Source organism: Alosa pseudoharengus, unplaced genomic scaffold (assembly GCF_046254945.1).
Source record: "Alosa pseudoharengus isolate Yale_2024_CS ecotype anadromous, Long Island Sound unplaced genomic scaffold, YU_APseudo_1.1 YU_APseudo_1.1_scf_11, whole genome shotgun sequence".
NCBI classification, from domain to species: Eukaryota; Metazoa; Chordata; class Actinopteri; order Clupeiformes; family Clupeidae; genus Alosa; species Alosa pseudoharengus.
This window is the reverse complement of record NW_027468576.1, coordinates 13,754,227-13,773,343: the sequence shown is the minus strand read 5'-3', so window position 1 is coordinate 13,773,343 and position 19,117 is coordinate 13,754,227. Positions and strand designations below refer to the sequence as shown.

Sequence of the window (19,117 nt, the reverse complement as noted above, 5' to 3'; positions counted from 1 at the left end):
GTTATATTTGTGAGAAAGGAATGCAAATGGCTTAGACCTAATAATTAAAGAAAACATGGCATAAGACAGGGTTGTAGAGCCCAAGGCTTTCACTCTGTATATGCAGAGACAATCAAATGTGTTTTAGCTCTTGAGATATTGTAATTGTGGAATATAGTGCATATGTTTATTGTGTTATGCAAGTGTGTGGGTAAACTACTCTGTTAACAGTGTGAAATTTCAAACCCAACTTAATCAATATTGTTAAAAAAGCTCCTATTTTCTAGCCGTCTCAAGCAATCTCACATTCTCTACAGAAGCCCCCCTTTTCCTAATGCCTAGTTCAAGTGTTATAAAATATGACACTTGACATTAAAATAATATTGAAACTTTTAAATGACCTGGCCCGTCAAAATGGCCCTCAAAGAGTCAAGTGCAGTTCTTGACAGCAGAAGCGGAAGACTAACCTAAGTGACCGCTTGACAAACCCCAAGCACCTCTAGTTCACTCCCTGCCAAAAACCTTTTTAATTCATAAAAATGGAGGGCCCTATTAGGCTGTGTGTGTGTTGATAAGATTGACTAGTTAGAGTCTCTGTCTCCTAAACTGTCAAGCAAACATGCCTAGGGAAGAAAAGAAAAAGAAGAAGAATTTCAAAAAAGCTGTGTGTGTCTGTGCTGCCAGTTTCTGCTAGCGGATGTGTCCTGTTCAGCTTGGCATTTCCACAGCAGATTGTATCTGTCCGTTATCCCCAATTCACAAACAAGCTACAAAACAAGTCATTACAGAAGCCCTAATCTGGAAACACTTTGCACATTGCATCAGTCCGCTCAGCAAACTGGTGTGGACAGACTTTAACAAGATTGAGCGGCGCGCACAATCGAGTGTGGCAGAGGCATGGATCTAACTAGGTTAATCTCTTTGTTGTACTCCTCAGCTTGGTGAATCGCCTTTCTCGGGGTAAGGTTTCACCACACCTGGTGGCCTCTGCCGCTGCTGCGGCGGTGTTCCGTTACCGATTGGGAATCTCGGTGGCTGGTGGGTTGGAGCACCGTCGGGGCGGTGTTCCATTACGGATTGGGAATCTTGCTGGCTGGTGGGGACGGAGCGCCATCGACGGCAGTGGTTGTGGCGGAGGGGGGGGGGGGACCGCATGCCGTTCGGCTCTCTCATCAGGGGCTGTTTTTAAGAGATAAGGAGATAAGGGCACGGAGACAGACTGTACGTGGGCAAGGTGTGACTGCGGAGCACTCCTAATCTTGGGCTGGATTGCCCGTTAAAGAGGGAAGGGATTCAGTGGATTAGCCCTCGGCACAGCTGGTTGCCGCTTTATGTTTGTATATTGTGTAGGATTATTGACTACTCTGATTTCTGAAATGTCTCTTAGATTTTTTTTTAAAGACATTAGTCATGTAAGTCCGGCATTAATTGAAATCACTGTAGCCCTGGTGTGTCACAACACCAGCCACCCTAATTTTCCACATTGTTTATAAATAAACAAAGAAATGAATTCATGCTTTCGGTGATATCATGCGTATACTGCATGCATTGTCCTTAGTTGGATTAAACTAAGAAAGGATGTTCTTTGCAGGAGGAAATATGTAATAAAATATAATCTACAATAAACATGTAAATATCAGCAGCTTTGTGAATAAATTACATTTCATATAGGATGAGTGGTTTACTGGATGAACATATACATGCAATTATGTGCGACAAGGGAGATTTTCTAAAATGGTTTATATTTGAATGGTTTAAAAAGCCATGAAGGCTAAATATGTAATGCATCTTTGCAGACCGAGTCAGAGAATATTGTCTCACTATAAACAAATGAAACGCTGTTTTGAAACCATAAGGTAAACTAAGTGCCCTGTATCAATCCACTCTTGTGTTACTGCTTTTCCAAACTTCTTCCAAAACACATCCTGGAGACAGGGGCTTTGAGCCAGTGGTGTAAATCCATCCATTTTCATGTGGAGACGTGTGCAGACAGGCCTCGCACCCGCGTGCGCTGTGAAGGGTCGCTGTGAAAAAAAAAGCTCAACACCCCAAACAAATGCGTGTCAGCGTGGGTGTCATCCTGCTGTTTGAGCCCTCAACCCCCCATTTACAATCAGTCAACAAGAGGCCGAGACGTGTCTGTGTGCGCCCGAGTATGATGACAGCCGTCGACACGTCTGTCCGTCATCCAGTCGGCCGGCACTCCCTGATGTTTCACAGGAAACTGGGCTGTAAAGAGCATCCCAAACGCATAGCGCTGTCTCATATGGAAATGTATAGATAGCTTTGCCTGATCCCAGTAGGGCTAATGGTAGAGCAGACTATTTGGTCATTTATCTTTCATCCAAAATCATTTATAGTACAGTGTTAGCATAGATGTGTTAAATTAGTGTGTGCATGCTCCTTAGAAATCAAATAATTCTGAGTTGTTATTAGACCTTGGCTCTGCTGGTTAAGCAACGAGAAATCTATTCCAGTAGCATATGTCGTGATGCAATCCCAGCAAGCAGCATCGGGACAGGATAATCAAGTAAATGATCAAATGTGTCTGTGTGTGTTTACACTTTGGTCACAAATTCATTTGAAATTCAGCCTCAAGAGATGGCAAAATCTTTGCCAAAGAACTTCCTTCTGGGCAAGTGGCCCCATCCTCTCAGTATGATGTCTCAGTGCTGTGAGGGGCATACAAAGTTTTAGATGTGGTTAAGTGAATTAAGGAGTCCCTTCATGCTTTTGGATTTGCTGTCTGCACTCACAGCTAGATGATGAAGAGAAAGTTACAGGCACATGTATTAGATCGGGAGGTTCACATTAGTTCTCTCCCTGCCCTGACAGACAGAAGCAGACATTGTGACTTGTTAGAATTCATACCATACTATCCAGGAACTGGCTAGTCCAACATAGGTGAAAATAGAAAGATGAAGATTCTTCAAACCTTTATCTAGATAAAAAATACACAGTCACCAATCATGAAAAAATCATATTGGCAGGGAGCTGACGCAGGAGCTTGACATAAATCTGAAGCAGAATAATCAGCAGAGTCCACTTCCACACTTCTCATCAGCCCAATACACAAGAACAGACTGCTCAGCGCTCGGTCTCAATGCTGAGTATTTGACTGTTTGGAATAACAAGCTTCGTTTCATAATAGCACTTGTGAATAACCTCATGGGAACACAGAAAATATCAGTCGTACTCTTGGCAAGCTTTTTTTTTCTGTTTGTTCTAAAGCGATGTTTTCTCAGTCTATACAAAGTATACATAATGCAAGTGTAGGACAGAATCCGTTTACAGATGCTCTCTCATCTCATGGAGTACTTGAATGCTAATATGAAGTTCAAATGAGAGATGGCATCATCCACTACAGTGGGGTTGAAGCTGCCAGTCAGGTTTATATTGTGTTGCTCTCTGTTTGTGTTATCCATTATGTCGCATTATCAGCTCAGAGAATGGAACATGATTGCTCTGCAGACAGGGAACAGCCAGGTCTCTGTTGCCCGTGGATGAGAGACTGTTAATCTGAGGAGAAGCCGCCCAAAGAATATTAATTGATCGGCCGTGTCAGCCAACATTATGCTCCTCAGGGATGAGTGTTTTTGACCATGCCTCCTGAGCTAATTCGCTCTCAGCATGCTTTGTGCGTCATAGCATTGTGTCATGACACATTGTTTAATCATCATTGTTTCAATGAGTAGAGTCTACAGAGTTTTATTGTACAGCTTACTTACAATGTGGTTAATGTGTTAAATGTTCTCTCTACAGTTGTGTGAATGGACTCTGTTTATCAGATCATCAGAAAACATTATCTGTATATAATTATCATATCGTAACTATGCTGGAGGCAGAGCAAACCTGCTCATGAATGAAAACATAAATACTACTTGTTTTTTTTCAGAATCGGCAGAGATTCAAAGGATAGAATTCAGAACACAAACCAGCTAATAGAGGTCAGAGGGTTCAGTCTCAAGAACTGTGTTGCTCTCCATATTAGCGCCCCATTACATGGTCATGAGTCCCATGTGAAGGGAGCTACATAGACTGGAAGACTTGTTCAATCAAGCACTTCCTTTTTCACTTATTGTTACTAATGGATGAATTTTCCCAAATTATTTAGCTATGAATTACTCTAAATTCTCTCATGAAATTGTGTTAAATCCATCATAAATGATCAGTTTTGTTTTTAAGACACCATGAAAGTGTGTGTGTGTGTGTGTGTGTGTGTGTGTGTGTGTGTGTGTGTGTGTGTGTGTGTGTGTGTGTGTGTGTGTGTGTGTGTGTGTGTGTGTGTGTAGGGGTGTTTGTATCCAATTAAGTACATCATCATTACATAATTGTTTTGCAGCAAGAATACAATAGATAATCCTGAGAGGTATCATTGAGCTGTAACAACAGCTTGGAGCTGAAGCTGAAATGTCTGATTTGCATGGTGGTGTTTGGTAAACGAATGTAAAAAAAAGAGAGAGAGAGAAACACTTGTGCTGCCTTTGAGCCAGTGGAAAACAAGACCTGCGGGAGGCCAGTGATGAGAGCAGGACCACGTTTGTTATTTTCCCCCACGCAGAAATGTCTTGCAAGAAAATCAATACGGCCTGGTCCCAGTGTACAGTAGCTCGGCCCGCAAGTGTCAGTCACTCGCTGGACAGTTCTCTCTTTGATTTGAAAATTGATTCAGGTTGCTGTCTTCTTCATCAATCACGTGTGAAATCAGAGAGTTGAGTCGAGACGAGGCACCACACCACACCAGGTTCACTGCTTTTCACTTCGCTTGTAGATGGATTAGTTTTCAGTTTATCTGTATTACTTCTGTGGACTTCTCACGGTCTAGTCTAGACAATCCTGTTTTTGTTTCGGATTAATTCCAAACGCTGGTGCCTACAGTGGACACTCTCACACCTGATGGGGCTTTTACCTCATGTCTCTCACGCGGACAAATGCACAGAGCAGTGGCCTTGTGAGTGACCAGTGACATTACTTTCTGCCTGCGAGTTACTAGTTATGTCGGTTTCTGGTGAAAGTAATCACAGCCTTTCATGATTCTTTCTACCTTATATTTGTTTTTTTTTTCAAGTCCATATGTTTGAATCTTATACAGCTCTCAGATGTGGTCAAACTCTGACTGAAGGGTTTGCTGCCATGCATGAAATTTCTTTTTTGTGTCATTGTATGGATAGGCATAGCCAGCTACAATAGTGCTTAGCGTGGTGTATACCAAGTTGTATACTATATCTACCACATCATCTATAATGACAACCCACCATCCTATATACACCAGTGCGCGCCTCACATGCTTTTTGAACATAGACATCAATATTTTTTAACACAGAATATTGTAATCATCTGAAATGATTTTACTCCCAGTATGGACTTCCAATTATACCATTAGTCCTTTAGAAATGCATAGCTGTGTCACAAGCACAATTAGTGTGTGCCTGTGGTCAGTCTGTCTGTGTGGACATCACAGCTTTCCCCCGTACAAAGGGCGACTGTTGAATGACCAACAAGTGACCAATCAGAATTGAGTATTCCACTCCATGACAATAGTGTCACATCCTGTGAGTGGATGACCTTGTGACAAGTGACCTTGAGCCTTCAATATTTTGAAAGCACGCGGGATGGGGTTGGTGGTGGTGGGGGGCGGGGGTTGGGGGCGCTGGTGAGGGTTGTTGTACCCTGTGCCTAATTTCAGGAAAACGACAACAACGGCAGCATGAAATAGCACACAAAATGTGCGTACAACAAAATACTTTAAATCACCAGTTAATAGAATGCCCGAGTATAGACAGCAAGAATGAAAGGCTTTGCTTGAGCCAAATATCCGTAATCCTCCTCTTGTTGCATAGAAGCTAGGCAGTGTGTAATGCAGTTATTGGAGATTCACTGCAGCAATATCCCCTGTGTTGTAGCATTTATGACAACTGCCAACAGCAATTACCCCATGTTTTCTCTGTCTCATTGTCATCAGTCTACCAAAATATGGGTATGCATGACATATAAGAGCACATCTAAATACATGCAATAACGTTATTAAAGTGCCACTTGTAATGATGTTATGTAGTTGAAGCCATCTATATTCACACTCATTTCTGTGACTAAGATGAGGGCTTTTTTTGCCAAGCATTAGGAAGATTTCTCTCACATCAGCTAATACAGTGTGATAAATATCCAGAATGCCAACCTGCAGACTGCAGAAGTATGACTTTTAAATAAGTGGGAGCTGTTTTGCCATCACTAAAACTTGTGAATGATTCTCGGGTAAATTATGAATGTGGTGCCAACTACTGATTTACTGGCAAAGGGGATTCTGGGACAATAAAACACAAAATGACTTTACATGTTTTCTCTGTTTGCATATTTCTGAGCTGTTGCCAGAATTGAAGAACAGGATCGTTAAAAACCGGATTCCATAATAACTCCTCCTAGCCTCATGGGGCTCCCCTGGTATATTTAAGTCATGCCTTTGCCAATGGTTAGGACACTGAAAAAGCACAGGATTTGAGGACACATTGACTACATGAGTGCTGTTACCCTGCAGCCTACCCAGAAGCCCCTTGGGCCTTTTTAAACGTTGGACTCGCTCACTACGTTCTTGTGTGAAATTGGTCTGCTGGCATATGTGGACAATGCTTTGTCAATAATGCCTTTCAAAAGAGGTATTCTTGAAGCCGACGAGTCCCGTTGTGCTTAATTAAGCTTAAAGGTTAATTTGTTCACACACAACTGTGCACATTCAGACAGCATTTATGTACATATCTGAGCAGATAGTGTCAGCATTGTGTTTGTGTGTTTGTGTGTGTGTGTGTGTGTGTGCATTGTGTGTGTGCATTGTGTGTGTGTGTGTGGGGTGTGTGTGTGTGTGTTCTATAAAATGCTTCAAAGCGTTTGGTACAATATTTCATATGACTGATTTGATTGTTATGTATTATATTCCCAGAGCGAGCATGTACTTAATATAGCAGGCAGAGGAGGCCAGTTCGGTACAGTGAAAGCACTTATTTGTCTTTGCGTATTGACGCATTCCCTCAGCCAGTCCGTGGGTGAGTGGGTGGCGTGGCATGCAGATGTAATCTAAACCGCCGCCGAACAAGTCGAAAATATCTGCTTCAAACAGCCCACCTCGGCGAGCGAACATGAAGCAGCGGGGGGGGGGGGCTGTTTTTTTATGATGTCTGCCCTGTGTTAAATGACAAGGTATTTTTTTTTAGAGGTCCGTACTTATATCAAAGATGCTCCCGATAGCCCACCTGCTGTTGCCATGGAAGAAAAAGATGTAAATGAAGCGAGGCGAACACTGGTGGGGAATACAAATGAGGTGGGGGCGCCTGGTGCCGAGCAGTCTCAGAGCGAGCAAAGGAGTGTGTATGTGTGTGTGTGTGTGCGTGTGTGTGTGTGTGTGTGCGTGTGTGTGTGTGTGTGTGTTGGAATAATACGCCATGAAGGGAAGCATTCAGAGGCCTCTCTTTCACAAGCATGTTAGGATTCACTGTTTTGTTTTGTGTGTGTGTGTGTGTGTGTGTGTGTGTGTGTGTGTGTGTGTGTGTGTGTGTGTTTGTTTGTTTATTGCCCCTTTTTTATCCAGAGATATTGTCAGAGTCTCACTTTAATAAAAAATGGTGTTAGATGTTGAAGTTCTACTCCTTCCTTATACCTCTCCTCACAGACTTCAGAGATGCTAAAGACTAAGACTCGATTCTATATTTTACCCTGAATGACATCTCGCTCTAGCTTTTTAATCCTCTCAAGATAAGGATCAAGTGTAACTACCGGTAACTAACTAACTAACTAATCAAGTAAATAACACAGTCAAGCACCTTTGTTTTACTTATATATAATATATATATATAACATTTATAACAATTAGTAAATAAACAGCAAACATTACTTAGTTCCAGCAAACATTACTTACTTCCCATGACAAATCCCACCTACTTCACATTTCTCCGTGTGAGGAGAATGCTTCGGCACATGGTTCGAGTTCCCCCACACCTACTCTCGTGGCGTTTGGGTGACACCTGACTTCTTGAGACAACGAGCTCTTGTGAAGGATATTGCTGGATTATGGCGTCGAGGCCACTGTAGCGGGAGCAGAAAGCCTTGACATGAGATTTCCTCTGACTTCTGCAGACCCCTGTGCCCCGTGATGAGGATCGGGAAGGAAAAACCTGTCTGACTCAAGCTGTGGCGCCCGTGGTTCCCCACTCATTCTATATGCCAGACTTCCCCCCCCCTCCTAAATCCCCTCAGCAAGCGACCTCGTCCACGGAAAGAATGAAATAATGCCGGCCTGCGGAGTGTTGCAGGCTCATTCAGCGGAGATGGGAGCGGATGTCAGGGCAGATCGGACTCAAAGTTGCATTAACTGCCAAAGACAGGCATCATCGTTGTCTGCGGCCCGATTCTTTTTTCTCTTTTCTCTCTCTCTCTCTCTCTCTCTCTCTATCTCTCTCTCTCTCTCTCTCTCTCTGCTGATCTCAGAGTGTTGTGTCAGGAAGGGAGAGACTTCAGGACCATGTTTGTGTGGAAGTGTGAAGTAATGGAATTCCTAGCTACTGTAATAGTTTGGCTATGAGGGTTCTGAGCAGAGTGGAAATACTCCAACAGGCTCACAGGGGCTGAATTATGAACCACAATCTACCATTCCTGAGCGCATTTGGCAGCAAATCTACCAGATTAAATTGTATGCCAAATCACAAATTTAGGACAAAACTTTGGGGGATATGTTTTGACTAAGGGTGATTACGCAGGGATAATGATTGCAATCCATATCACCATGTGTGTGTGTGTGTGTGTGTGTGTCTGTGAGAGAGAGAAAAGGGAGATCCTCTGTTAATTACCCACTTCTCGGTGATGTTCATATCCTGGCAGATGGTCACTTTCCAGCTGATTTGCTTTGTAGAGGAGATTAAAATATAATATGACCAAAGAGACTGCAATATGTCATTGCATTAGCATGTCTTCGTCACCTCGCCTCGGCTCACATGAGTGCAATGTCATACCAGAGGTGATATATGTCAGTCAGCATGCGAGCCTGTGGGTCTGTCTATCCATGCATGGGAACACACATTTATATATGCACACACACAACACACACAGGCACACAATAAAACACACACACACAAACAATAAAACACACACATACTCATGCACACATACTCATGCACACACACACACACACACACACACACAAAACGATAAAACACACACATACTCATACACACACACACACACACTAGCTAGTAGGCTACTGCCTTTCTGTGTTTCAATGAACAATAGAACTGCCTTTGAGCAGATGATAATGTGTGCAAGTGTATTTTGCACTGAGACTGTGCAGACGTCTGTAGTTATGGAGACAGGAGAGGCATGGAGAGCAGGCCAGCAGAGCACTGCTCTGACCAGCTGATTTCAGTCCACAGTGTGTGTGTGTGTGTGTGTGTGTGTGTGTGTGTGCTTGTGTGTGTTTGTGTTTGCATTTGTGTTTGTGTGTGTATGTGTGTGCTTGTGTGTGTTTGTGTTTGCATTTGTGTTTGTGTGTGTATGTGTGTGCTTGTGTTTGTGCGTGTGCATGCATGTGTGTATGTGTGTTTGCATTCGTGTTTGTATGTGTGTGTATGTGTGTGTGTCTGTGTGTGTCTGTGTGTGTGAGAGTGACTGGAATGCATGATGGGGAGCAGAGGTGCCGACAAAGCTGGAAAAGGGATCTCATTGATCTTGGCAGCAGTGGACATGTTGCCATGGAAATGGGACAGAGCATTCCATTTAATCACAATGCGATTTAAGAGTTAGGTCACTTTAAATGGAGCAGATTACAGTTTTTATGATGATTATTGTTCCTCTCTGAAACTAAAAGCAACAACACTGATCAAAGTTCTGGAGGGTATTCAGATTTATTTTTTAAATTGCAAAGTCTTTCTAAACTATGTCTTAGGTTTTATATTGTTCAAGTTCTTTTTATAAGACTGTGGTTTTTCAGTAGAATTTGATGCTGAGCTGAATTTTCTGTCCCAACAAAGAACATAATGTCATTTGCAAAAGCCACAAATGTAACTCAGTAAAAACAGATGTTTTTAGAATTTCAGCCTTTTCAGTGCTGCACTGCAATTTCTACATGGCGTGTTCATGGATTTGAAGTATTCATCGATAGGTGTAAGGTACTCATACATTCATTTAATGAACTGGACAGACTTCTGTGCCATGTCAATTATGGGTGTTGGAGGGATTCTCAACGTAAGCAGGCGCAGGCTTTATTAAAATAGAGGAATACGACTCATCATGGCAGCTTTGCATACTTTAGTGAGGAACACGTTTTTTGGTTGATGTTATTGAGGTCTTAATATATTTCAGATTGACTTTTTATGCGTCCTCTTCTGCCTGCTAATGAAATCATCTTGTTGGAAATGTCAGAGGAATAGTGCGGGAGCTTGCAGCCTCTTTAGCTCAAACAGCTGCACAAAAGAACCAGGCGCGGGAAGACATTCACACGTTTTTCACCTCGACTTTATGTACTGTATAAACGAAACCAGCCAATAAAAACACAACCTCCTTTGATCTCACACCTGGCGCAAATTGATGAAGTTGATTTTATGTGTCTGCCTTTTTTAATTTGCGATGCTTCGATTTTCATGAAAATACTCTCTTCAAAATGAATGAACCATTCATCATTACGGGTATATTTATCCAAGTTGAGGCATGACTCATCTCAACTACCTACTTAAGAGTTGTTGTATATTTTCTTGAGGATGTACTGAAATGTATTTATTAACAGATATTGATAACCATTAAGTCACCTCACAATGCTGTAGTTGGTTAGAGTGGAAAAGCTCTTAATATCGTTCCGTAATAGTCACCAGTAACTGCTATAAGTCGGGTAAATAGCAGGAAGGCAGTGAAACTACATATGGATACACTTGGAGTGTATCCAGTACATCTGAGAATACCACAGCACTGCAGGCCATTTTGACCATATATTTAAATGTAAACATAGATTAGGGTCCACTGTAATCGTGACGAGTGCAGACTCATTGTGAGTTGGCTCTTGTTTTTGCGTTTCGTGGGCCTGTCCGCGCATTGCCCTCCCTTCATAGATATTCTCGTCAGTCACCCGCGTGTCCTCCGAGCCGAGTCTACATGGGGGTGAGAAAGTAGTTCAGCCGCGGGCCCAATCAATTCACAGCCTTTTGAAAGTTGCTTTCTGACCAGCCTTGTCTCCCGTAATACACGGAGTGGACTGCCAAACTATTAACTAGGAAGCAATAGTGTCTTATTGCTAGTTTGTTACTAAAAGAGGAGGAGGGGTTGGTTGTGCATTTAAAGGCTGTTCCCCAGGAAAAAAGGGGGAAACATTCCTAACTACTCACTCAGCGTGGCGTATTGAGAGGCTTCTCTTGTTCCCACAAACATCCTCTGGTTTCCTTTTTTGGAGCAGAGGGGCAGGATTTAAATGTGCCAGAAACTCCTTCTGAATCACTGCGTGGAGGAGCTAATTTGTAAACCATAAATGAATGATTTCATGGCATGACTTGGCCTGCTTGCTGGAAGTGAAACTATAGGAGTGAGTTAAACGCCAGGGCCACGCGTATGCGGCCGGGAATGTGGGCCAGTGCAGTGCAGGAAAACGAATGCAGCCCAGTCAACTGGACGTCCCTGCAAAACCTCATTGATCCATAGAGGGCTCATATGACCTCTTATCGAGTCAAACGAAAATCCAAACTAATTTAGGTCATTAGGACGGAAAAGTCATCTTCAGTCCTATTGTTCTGGATGCGGTTTGAAAGGAGTTCATCCTGTGATCATACAAAATGGTGGTGTTAATGTTTATATGATTTTAGGAATGCATGCCCCAAATTATCCCAAATGACTTTCACAGCTTGCTCTCTTTTGACTAAACAAAGCAAATAGCTTCCTGGCAATCAAATGATGCCACGTGGAATGCACAGGGGGCTTGGTTTGCTTTTAGGGTTTGATCGTTTTGACCAGTGTTGGACAGAGGCATGTGCATAGCTGTCTGCTGATGGAGAGCAAAATGACCTGAAATTGGTCTCTTTGCCTTTAACCACCACTATTTGACAGTCTTCACGTTTGTGAGGCACAAAGGCACATTATTGATTTTTACCCCCCCACCCCCCTTCTCCCCTCTGTGCAGCTTTTGTCTCTTCTTCAGCAGTCAAGATTGAAGTGGATTAAATTGCAGACTTTCAGATGCTTATTTGTCTTGTTTGTTTACAGATAGAAAACAAAAACATCCTGTAAAATGTTTACTACCAAAAATCATTCAGTATTAGAATCATACTCACCAAAAAAAAACCAGCAAGGTCATTCTCTGATGGAAGAGGATTTTGTTATCATTAGGCTTATTGTTTTCATGTCTATGTAGAACAATAAGAATGAAATGGTTGAAAACAGTTGTACTGAAGCAGACTTGATTTATTGTGTTGTTGTAAATTGATTTTTAATTTACTCAAGAGGCCACTTGCAATGACGAAAAAGCAAAGAAAAGATAGACCCAGTTCAGAGATAATTGAATATGTTCAAATGAAGAAACCTTAGATTGGCTGTTCTAAATAAAACAATGTAAAATCCCTTACCCCAAATCCTTCCTACTACCCCCCCCCCCCCCCAACACACACACACACACAGACACTAACCCACATCTACACACACATCATTCTCTCTGCCCAAGCAGAGAGGACTGTTGTTTTGTTCTTGATGTCTTGTTCCCCTCGTGCTGAAGTAAATATCTCTTCTCTTCTCTTCTCTTCTCTTCTCTTCTCTTCTCTTCTCTTCTCTTCTCTTCTCTTCTCTTCTCTTCTCTTCTCTTCTCTTCTCTTCGTTTCTCTTCTCTTCTCTTCTCTTCTCTTCTCTTCTCTTCTCTTGTCTGTTGCAGGTTTCAGCCGAGCCGCACTGCCATTCGGATTAGTAAGAAGAGAGTTGTCCTGTGAGGGTTACCCAATCGATCTCCGCTGTCCAGGAAGTGATGTCATCATGATCGAAACGGCAAACTACGGCCGAACAGACGACAAGATCTGTGATGCTGACCCTTTTCAGATGGAGAACATTAACTGCTACCTCCCAGATGCCTTCAAAATCATGTCACAAAGGTAATCTAATCCTGTGTTTCTGCAGCTGAAACATTCTTTGTTGATTCCAAAAAAAAAAAAGACATACAAGGGAAATCTAAACCTTCGTTGAACTCACACTTGCTTTCACTGAAAGTGTCTGCTAAACACCATGGAAATATGAGTGAAGTGTGGATGTTAGGTGTTATTTATTTATTTTTTATGCAACTTGAGTCTCGGTATGAAAAAGCTGTGGTCTATGATTACTTTTGATATGTACCAAAAGGTCCTGGGTCAGGTATTGTTGCACATTTATTATCTAAAATCAACAATGATTCAATTACAAAAGACTTGCCAGGTCAACAACAAGGTGTGTGTGTGTGTGTGTGTGTGTGTGTGTGTGTGTGTGTGTGTGTGTGTGTGTGTGTGTGTGTGTGTGTGTGTGTGTGTGTGTGTGTGTGTGTGTGTGTGTGTGTGTGTGTGTGTGTGTGTGTGTGTGTGTGTGTGTGTGTGTTGGTAGCGTAGTGGTTAAGGAGCTGGGCTATCATGCAGTAGCCTGAAAAGTTGTGGGTTCAATTCCTGGCTTCCACTGTTGTGCCCTTGAGCAAGGCATTTAATCCCTAGTTGCACTGGGGATAAGGGCTCTGTAATATAATTTACATATTAAGTTGCTTTGTATAGAATGTAAATGCAAATAAGAGTGTCCTGTCTTTAAATGATTAATGTTGATAAAATTATAAACAAAACGACTTTTGTCTTTTATCACCATGCTTCTTAAGCAAACCTTAAATGGATGCTCCTAATATCTGATTTAACAATAATCCTCTCCGATCCCACCATTATCAGTGGCAGGCCTGCATGGTTCACTGAAGTGATTCAGCACTTCATGCCATCGGCCTGAACCTGTTCTACAAATGATACTGGAGGGTATTTACAGTGTGTCAGATTAAGGAGTAATGGAACAAAATAAACCTGATTAACGGCAGTACATGGTACATGGTATTATTTGCCACAATACAGGAAGAGTATCTCTCTCTCTCTCTCTCTCTCTCTCTCTCTCTCTCTTGCTCTCTCTCTTTCACATACACACACACACACACACACACACACACACACACACACACACAGCAAAAAAATAAGATTTCTGTAATTGTGTAGGATTTTCATCACACACACACACACACATATTCAGTCATAGATTTCCAATGCTTATGATATGTTTTGGATGTGTTTCTTCAATATGAAAGGCTTCGGATGTCAAAGCAGAGAAAAAAGCAGACCCCTGTTCTTAGAGCTCTGCCTGTTGCGTGTCCAGATTTGTCTGGACGGAGCACATGAGAGCAATAAGCGATCAAGGGATGTTCGGGCAAAGTTAATTAGTCTGTCTGGCTGTTGACAGTGACTGCACAATCCAAGTTGTCAGTTTCTTTTACCGCCTGCACCAAGCAACTAGTTTGCAATGATTCTCTGTCGTGTGGCAGTGGGATACATGGGAACATGTGCCAGCGTGCAAACCCATTCAACAATTATGCATTCTGATTGCTGTATATTGTACCAATTGGTGTTGTAGTGGCACGTTTGATCAACGGGACACCCAAGATTATTTGATTTGGACTTTGATGATGCCTTGATTCCCATCAGCACGGAAATTGAGTCAGACGGGGTCATTCGTAGGCCAATCGGCCCAAATTGGATTAAAATTCAAAGTAGAAACTCTCTCAAAGTGAATTTCCCCCAGTCCGTGTGCTACTGCATGTGACCCCCATTTCCCAACGTGACTCCCCTGTCCTTTAAGATTTTAATAAAGCCCCTGGCTTTTGTAAAGATATATTATTCAAAAGAAAACACACAAATGCACACAGGCATGATTGCTGACCCTGTCAAATGCCTTTGTGTTGTTATATGTACAGGCTGCCAATTGTTCATTTCTATATCATTTGGATGGCACCATGTCTTGATACCTCACAATTAAATTGAGATATATAGGGGTGGTGCAATAATAAAGTCTTTGTGGTTGTGCTTGTGGTTACACTGTGTGAAGCATATTTTTTCATTTGCTTATTCTGACTGGGACTAGGTTGAGCCATCTCAGAGTGCCTGTTTGTCAAAGGTGTTGAGAGATGAGATGGTATCACATGTGATGGGGTTGCGGACTCCTTAAAGCCCATTTGGACTCAAAATACCTTCATCTGATGACATTATCTTTTTTCATTTCACTAAAATGGCCTAGAAAGAAATCACGCTTCTACTATCTACTGCCTTCAATTTGGTCATAAAACGGTGGGTTGATGGCAGGTGGGGTCCGTAAAAGTAGACAAAAAAAGTGCCTTATGAACTTTTATGTGTTTATTTTCTTAAGGAGCTGGCTATCGGCAGCATATTATCAGGAAAAACACTTCTCCACGTCTGTCTCCTTAGAGTGTTAACGTCAGAATGAAACAGGCTTTGATTTGGAAGCAGACCACCTCCGGCAGGAGGATTAGGTGCTTCTCATGGGCCTACTTGGCTTAAAAATACATCATATACTCTTACTGAAATCTACCCAAAATAGATAACGAGTCCCATTATATCTCTCCATGTAGGCTAAACAACTCGTGTCCTCCTCTTCCTGGTTTAGGTGCAACAACAAAACCCAGTGCATCGTCCTCACAGGAGCGGACAGCTTCCCTGACCCTTGTCCAGGGACCTACAAATACCTTGAGGTCCAGTACGAATGTGTTCCTTATAGTAAGTATGAGCATTCTCCCGCATCTTTATGGATGCACATGTAGTTTTATTATGTTAGTGTGTTACATGCTATAATCCAGGTTAAGTGGATACGTTTGCTCTAGCACATATAGGAACCATAAAAGGTCTAGCTAAATGCATTCATTTTTCATATACAAATGCTGCGAAGAAGCCAATTCTAGTCAGGACTGTTAAAGATGATAGCACAGTTTTACTACCACATTTTCTAGACTATGTATACGTACAGTATGTTGAAAGTTAAAGTTTAGCTGTAATTCTAAACATTGTTCATTTAGAGGCCCCACATATTGATTGAGTTACAGTAAAAAAATCTTAACTCAATATTTATGTTTAGGCAAAATAATCATTAGAGAGTCTTCCATTCAATGATGTGTAATAGGCATCTTGTTTAGTAGCCCTAGCTAATGTTTTATTGCACAATAGAGGCAAATTGCTGTAGAATATTTTCTCCTAACTGTTTCTTACATCAGATAGAAAGTGCTTTGAAATATGTAAAACATGTTTCACCAAAAATGTCCATAGCCTTAAATTTGGCTAATGAGACAATGGACAGCTGTTACATTCCCTCCAAACTTTATTTAATGTATAGCCTGATACATTTTTGTCAAGGATGTATATTAAGCATAGAAGAGGTTATATTTTTTTGCCCCATTAGATATAAGGTATGTCAACATTAACAACAGGTTTGAGTTTCTTTATTTATTTATTTATCTATTTTTTTTTTTCAATTTTACATTCATATTCACTCCTTTTATTGTGGTGCTATGATTAATCACTAGTATAAGGTGGAGAAATTCCAATGTGACTTAACCAGCCACGGTTCTGACAGATTTTTTTTCTTTAACACGTACCGCTTTTGACACCGAAAGTATCACATGTTTTATGTAAGCCAATTTAACACATGCGCAGTGGAATACATAGGAGTAACATATGAGGTTATGTATGTGCAGCAGCTTGAGGGGAAACAAAGCATGAGAACATACAAATGTAAGAGTCAGGTGATCAAGGGCCATATTCACAAAGCATCAGAAAAAGGTGCTTCCTGAGACAAAACCGCTCACTCCTGCTCAAGCATTTCGCTCACATTCATGAGTGAACGTTCCTGTGTGCACATAGAAATACACAAACACTGCTGTGCAGTGGTGGAAGAAAATAAGGGACCATTAAATATGTGCTTGGGTGACATTAACTGCAGTATGATATCAGTAGAATAACACATGAAATAAAATGTCACATGAATCCTGAATCCTCAACTCACACATGTACGCTAACAGTGAACAGACGCTGCAGCCAACAGTTTGTTAAATTGTCGCAGAAATATGAAGCCATGTGACAAGTGATATTTTACACAGAGAGACAAGTGATATTTTGCACAGAGGACATATGCAAATGAAGAGTGTATATAAGATAAATATATAAATATAATATAAGATAAAAAAGTGTTCCATGTTGCCCCATGTAATGGCACCAAATGGCACAAATAGCTTGACAGTCACACTCTGGTACTCCTACAGAACTACTGAACTAGATGTTAGCATGTGGCACCATTATTTAACATTCAATTAGCAATGCTTTCGATACGTACCAACTATTAGCCAAGGTTTATACATTGATTTTGCAAAATTTCTTCAGCTACTGAGGTTAATACACAGGGGCAGTTAATATGGTTAATATGGTATAAATATGTTTTTTTTTTACTTGCATAAAACACTGTCCTGTGGTTTATACACTATGTGGTTAATACACAGGAAACCTTTGCTTCACCCTGTTGATAAAGGAAGTAAAATAAATAAGTTTAGTACCTTGGTACTTGAGTGTTCCACAAGAGTTCTCAAAAAGAATTAAGGACGGTAAAGGAAAGGAAAGATGATTTTAAATTAATTTTCAGAAGCCTCCAAGCAAATTATGTTGTAAACTTCCACTTGGGGAAATTTCTAGGGGGGAAATAATCTCCCCAATTTTGTTTTAAATGTTTACAATAACATTTACTCACACCAAGAAAAGTTCAATTTGCCTTAGACCAAAATACACGGGATTTGGTAGGTATTTAACAGAGTAATGATCCACATGGCTTTGTGGTTTTACAACATTGCTTGTCTGTTACCTGAAGCCTTTGTAGCATCAAACAAAGCTGAAAAGTAAAGCTATTTGAATCATAAAGCCTTGAGAGTAAGATTACCCTACAAGTCACTAGTCCAATACACAAGCAGCTGGACTGCGAACACATTCCTTAAGCATACCATCTGTTTAATCTGGTAATGTGAAGTATAATTAATAACAAAGTGTTAGGCAACAGTGCTAAAGAGTATCATGCAGGATAGTTGTGTTCAGTTTAATGTTGTTTAATGGTTTGATGTGCAGTGGATATTTAAGTAAGCACCTGCTTTAAGATGATAAGTCAGTAGGTCCATATGCTTAATACACATCTTGGTGAGATCCGCTGTGTACCAACCTGTCTAAGTAGCTGTTTGTTTAACCAGTGGCATGTGAAGTGTGTTATTCATCTTAAATTGATCATTAGCAACTTATCCACGGGGTTGTGTGTGAGGGGAGTGTGGGTCAGCCCTCTAACCATATGTGTTAAGTGATGTCCCTGGTGCCTGCGAATAATTGGCAAGATGCTACAGTATGAGTTTGAAAAAAAAAATTCTAATCCACTGTCAATTTTCTAATATTCAACTTTCAACATAGTCTATCTGCCATATAGACAGTATTATAAACTAGATATAGCTTTTACTAAAACTGAAACTAAATAAACTTGTATAGCTCTAATAATGAGATTCAGACTCAAGATTAATCAAAACATTTCAATGCAAATTTCTAAGATGTTGGGGGTATTTGACTCCTGTTCTTGCTTTAAAAAGACCCTTTAAAGAAGATATGACACTACCATCTGTCATATTAGCAGATAATTAGGAATAGCTTTTATGAAAATATTGCTGCCGTTATTTTGAGAGAAGCAGAGGTATTCATACGCCCCCATCACGCCTCCAAAAATAAATTTAACAGCATTGTGCGTCAACACGGGTTCAGCCATTCAGTACCTGACCACTGGATAGCGGCCAAGACATTTCAGGGTGGAAATAATTGGGCCGAGCCGGAGACATCTCAGTCACCTGTCAGTAGCAGTAAACAGCGCTAAGGCCTTGGACAGACCCGTTTCACCACTGTGGCAGTTTTCTGTGGATGTTCACCAGCCCACCACACACCAGGTCACAATAAGTTGCACACAAAACATAATTAGCTGAAGCAAAATGGCAAAGCACACTTCGGAACTGCTTCTTGAGCATTTAGAGGTAGCAAATACATTTTTTAAAAAGGTGTCTTCTCAGTCATTGCTG

General features: G+C 41.2%; 1 protein-coding gene across 6 annotated transcripts in view; it reads left to right on the top strand.

Moving 5' to 3' along the window:
* The window catches only part of adgrl2a (adhesion G protein-coupled receptor L2a), a 79,573-nt gene that overhangs the window by 22,032 nt on the left and 38,424 nt on the right, over positions 1-19,117 (top strand). For all 6 annotated transcript variants that reach the window (XM_076278061.1, XM_076278059.1, XM_076278060.1 and 3 more), the window contains exons 3-4: positions 12,857-13,070; positions 15,646-15,755. In XM_076278061.1, coding sequence (XP_076134176.1) covers positions 12,857-13,070; positions 15,646-15,755 — 324 coding nt within the window. The remainder of the gene's footprint in view (positions 1-12,856; positions 13,071-15,645; positions 15,756-19,117) is intronic.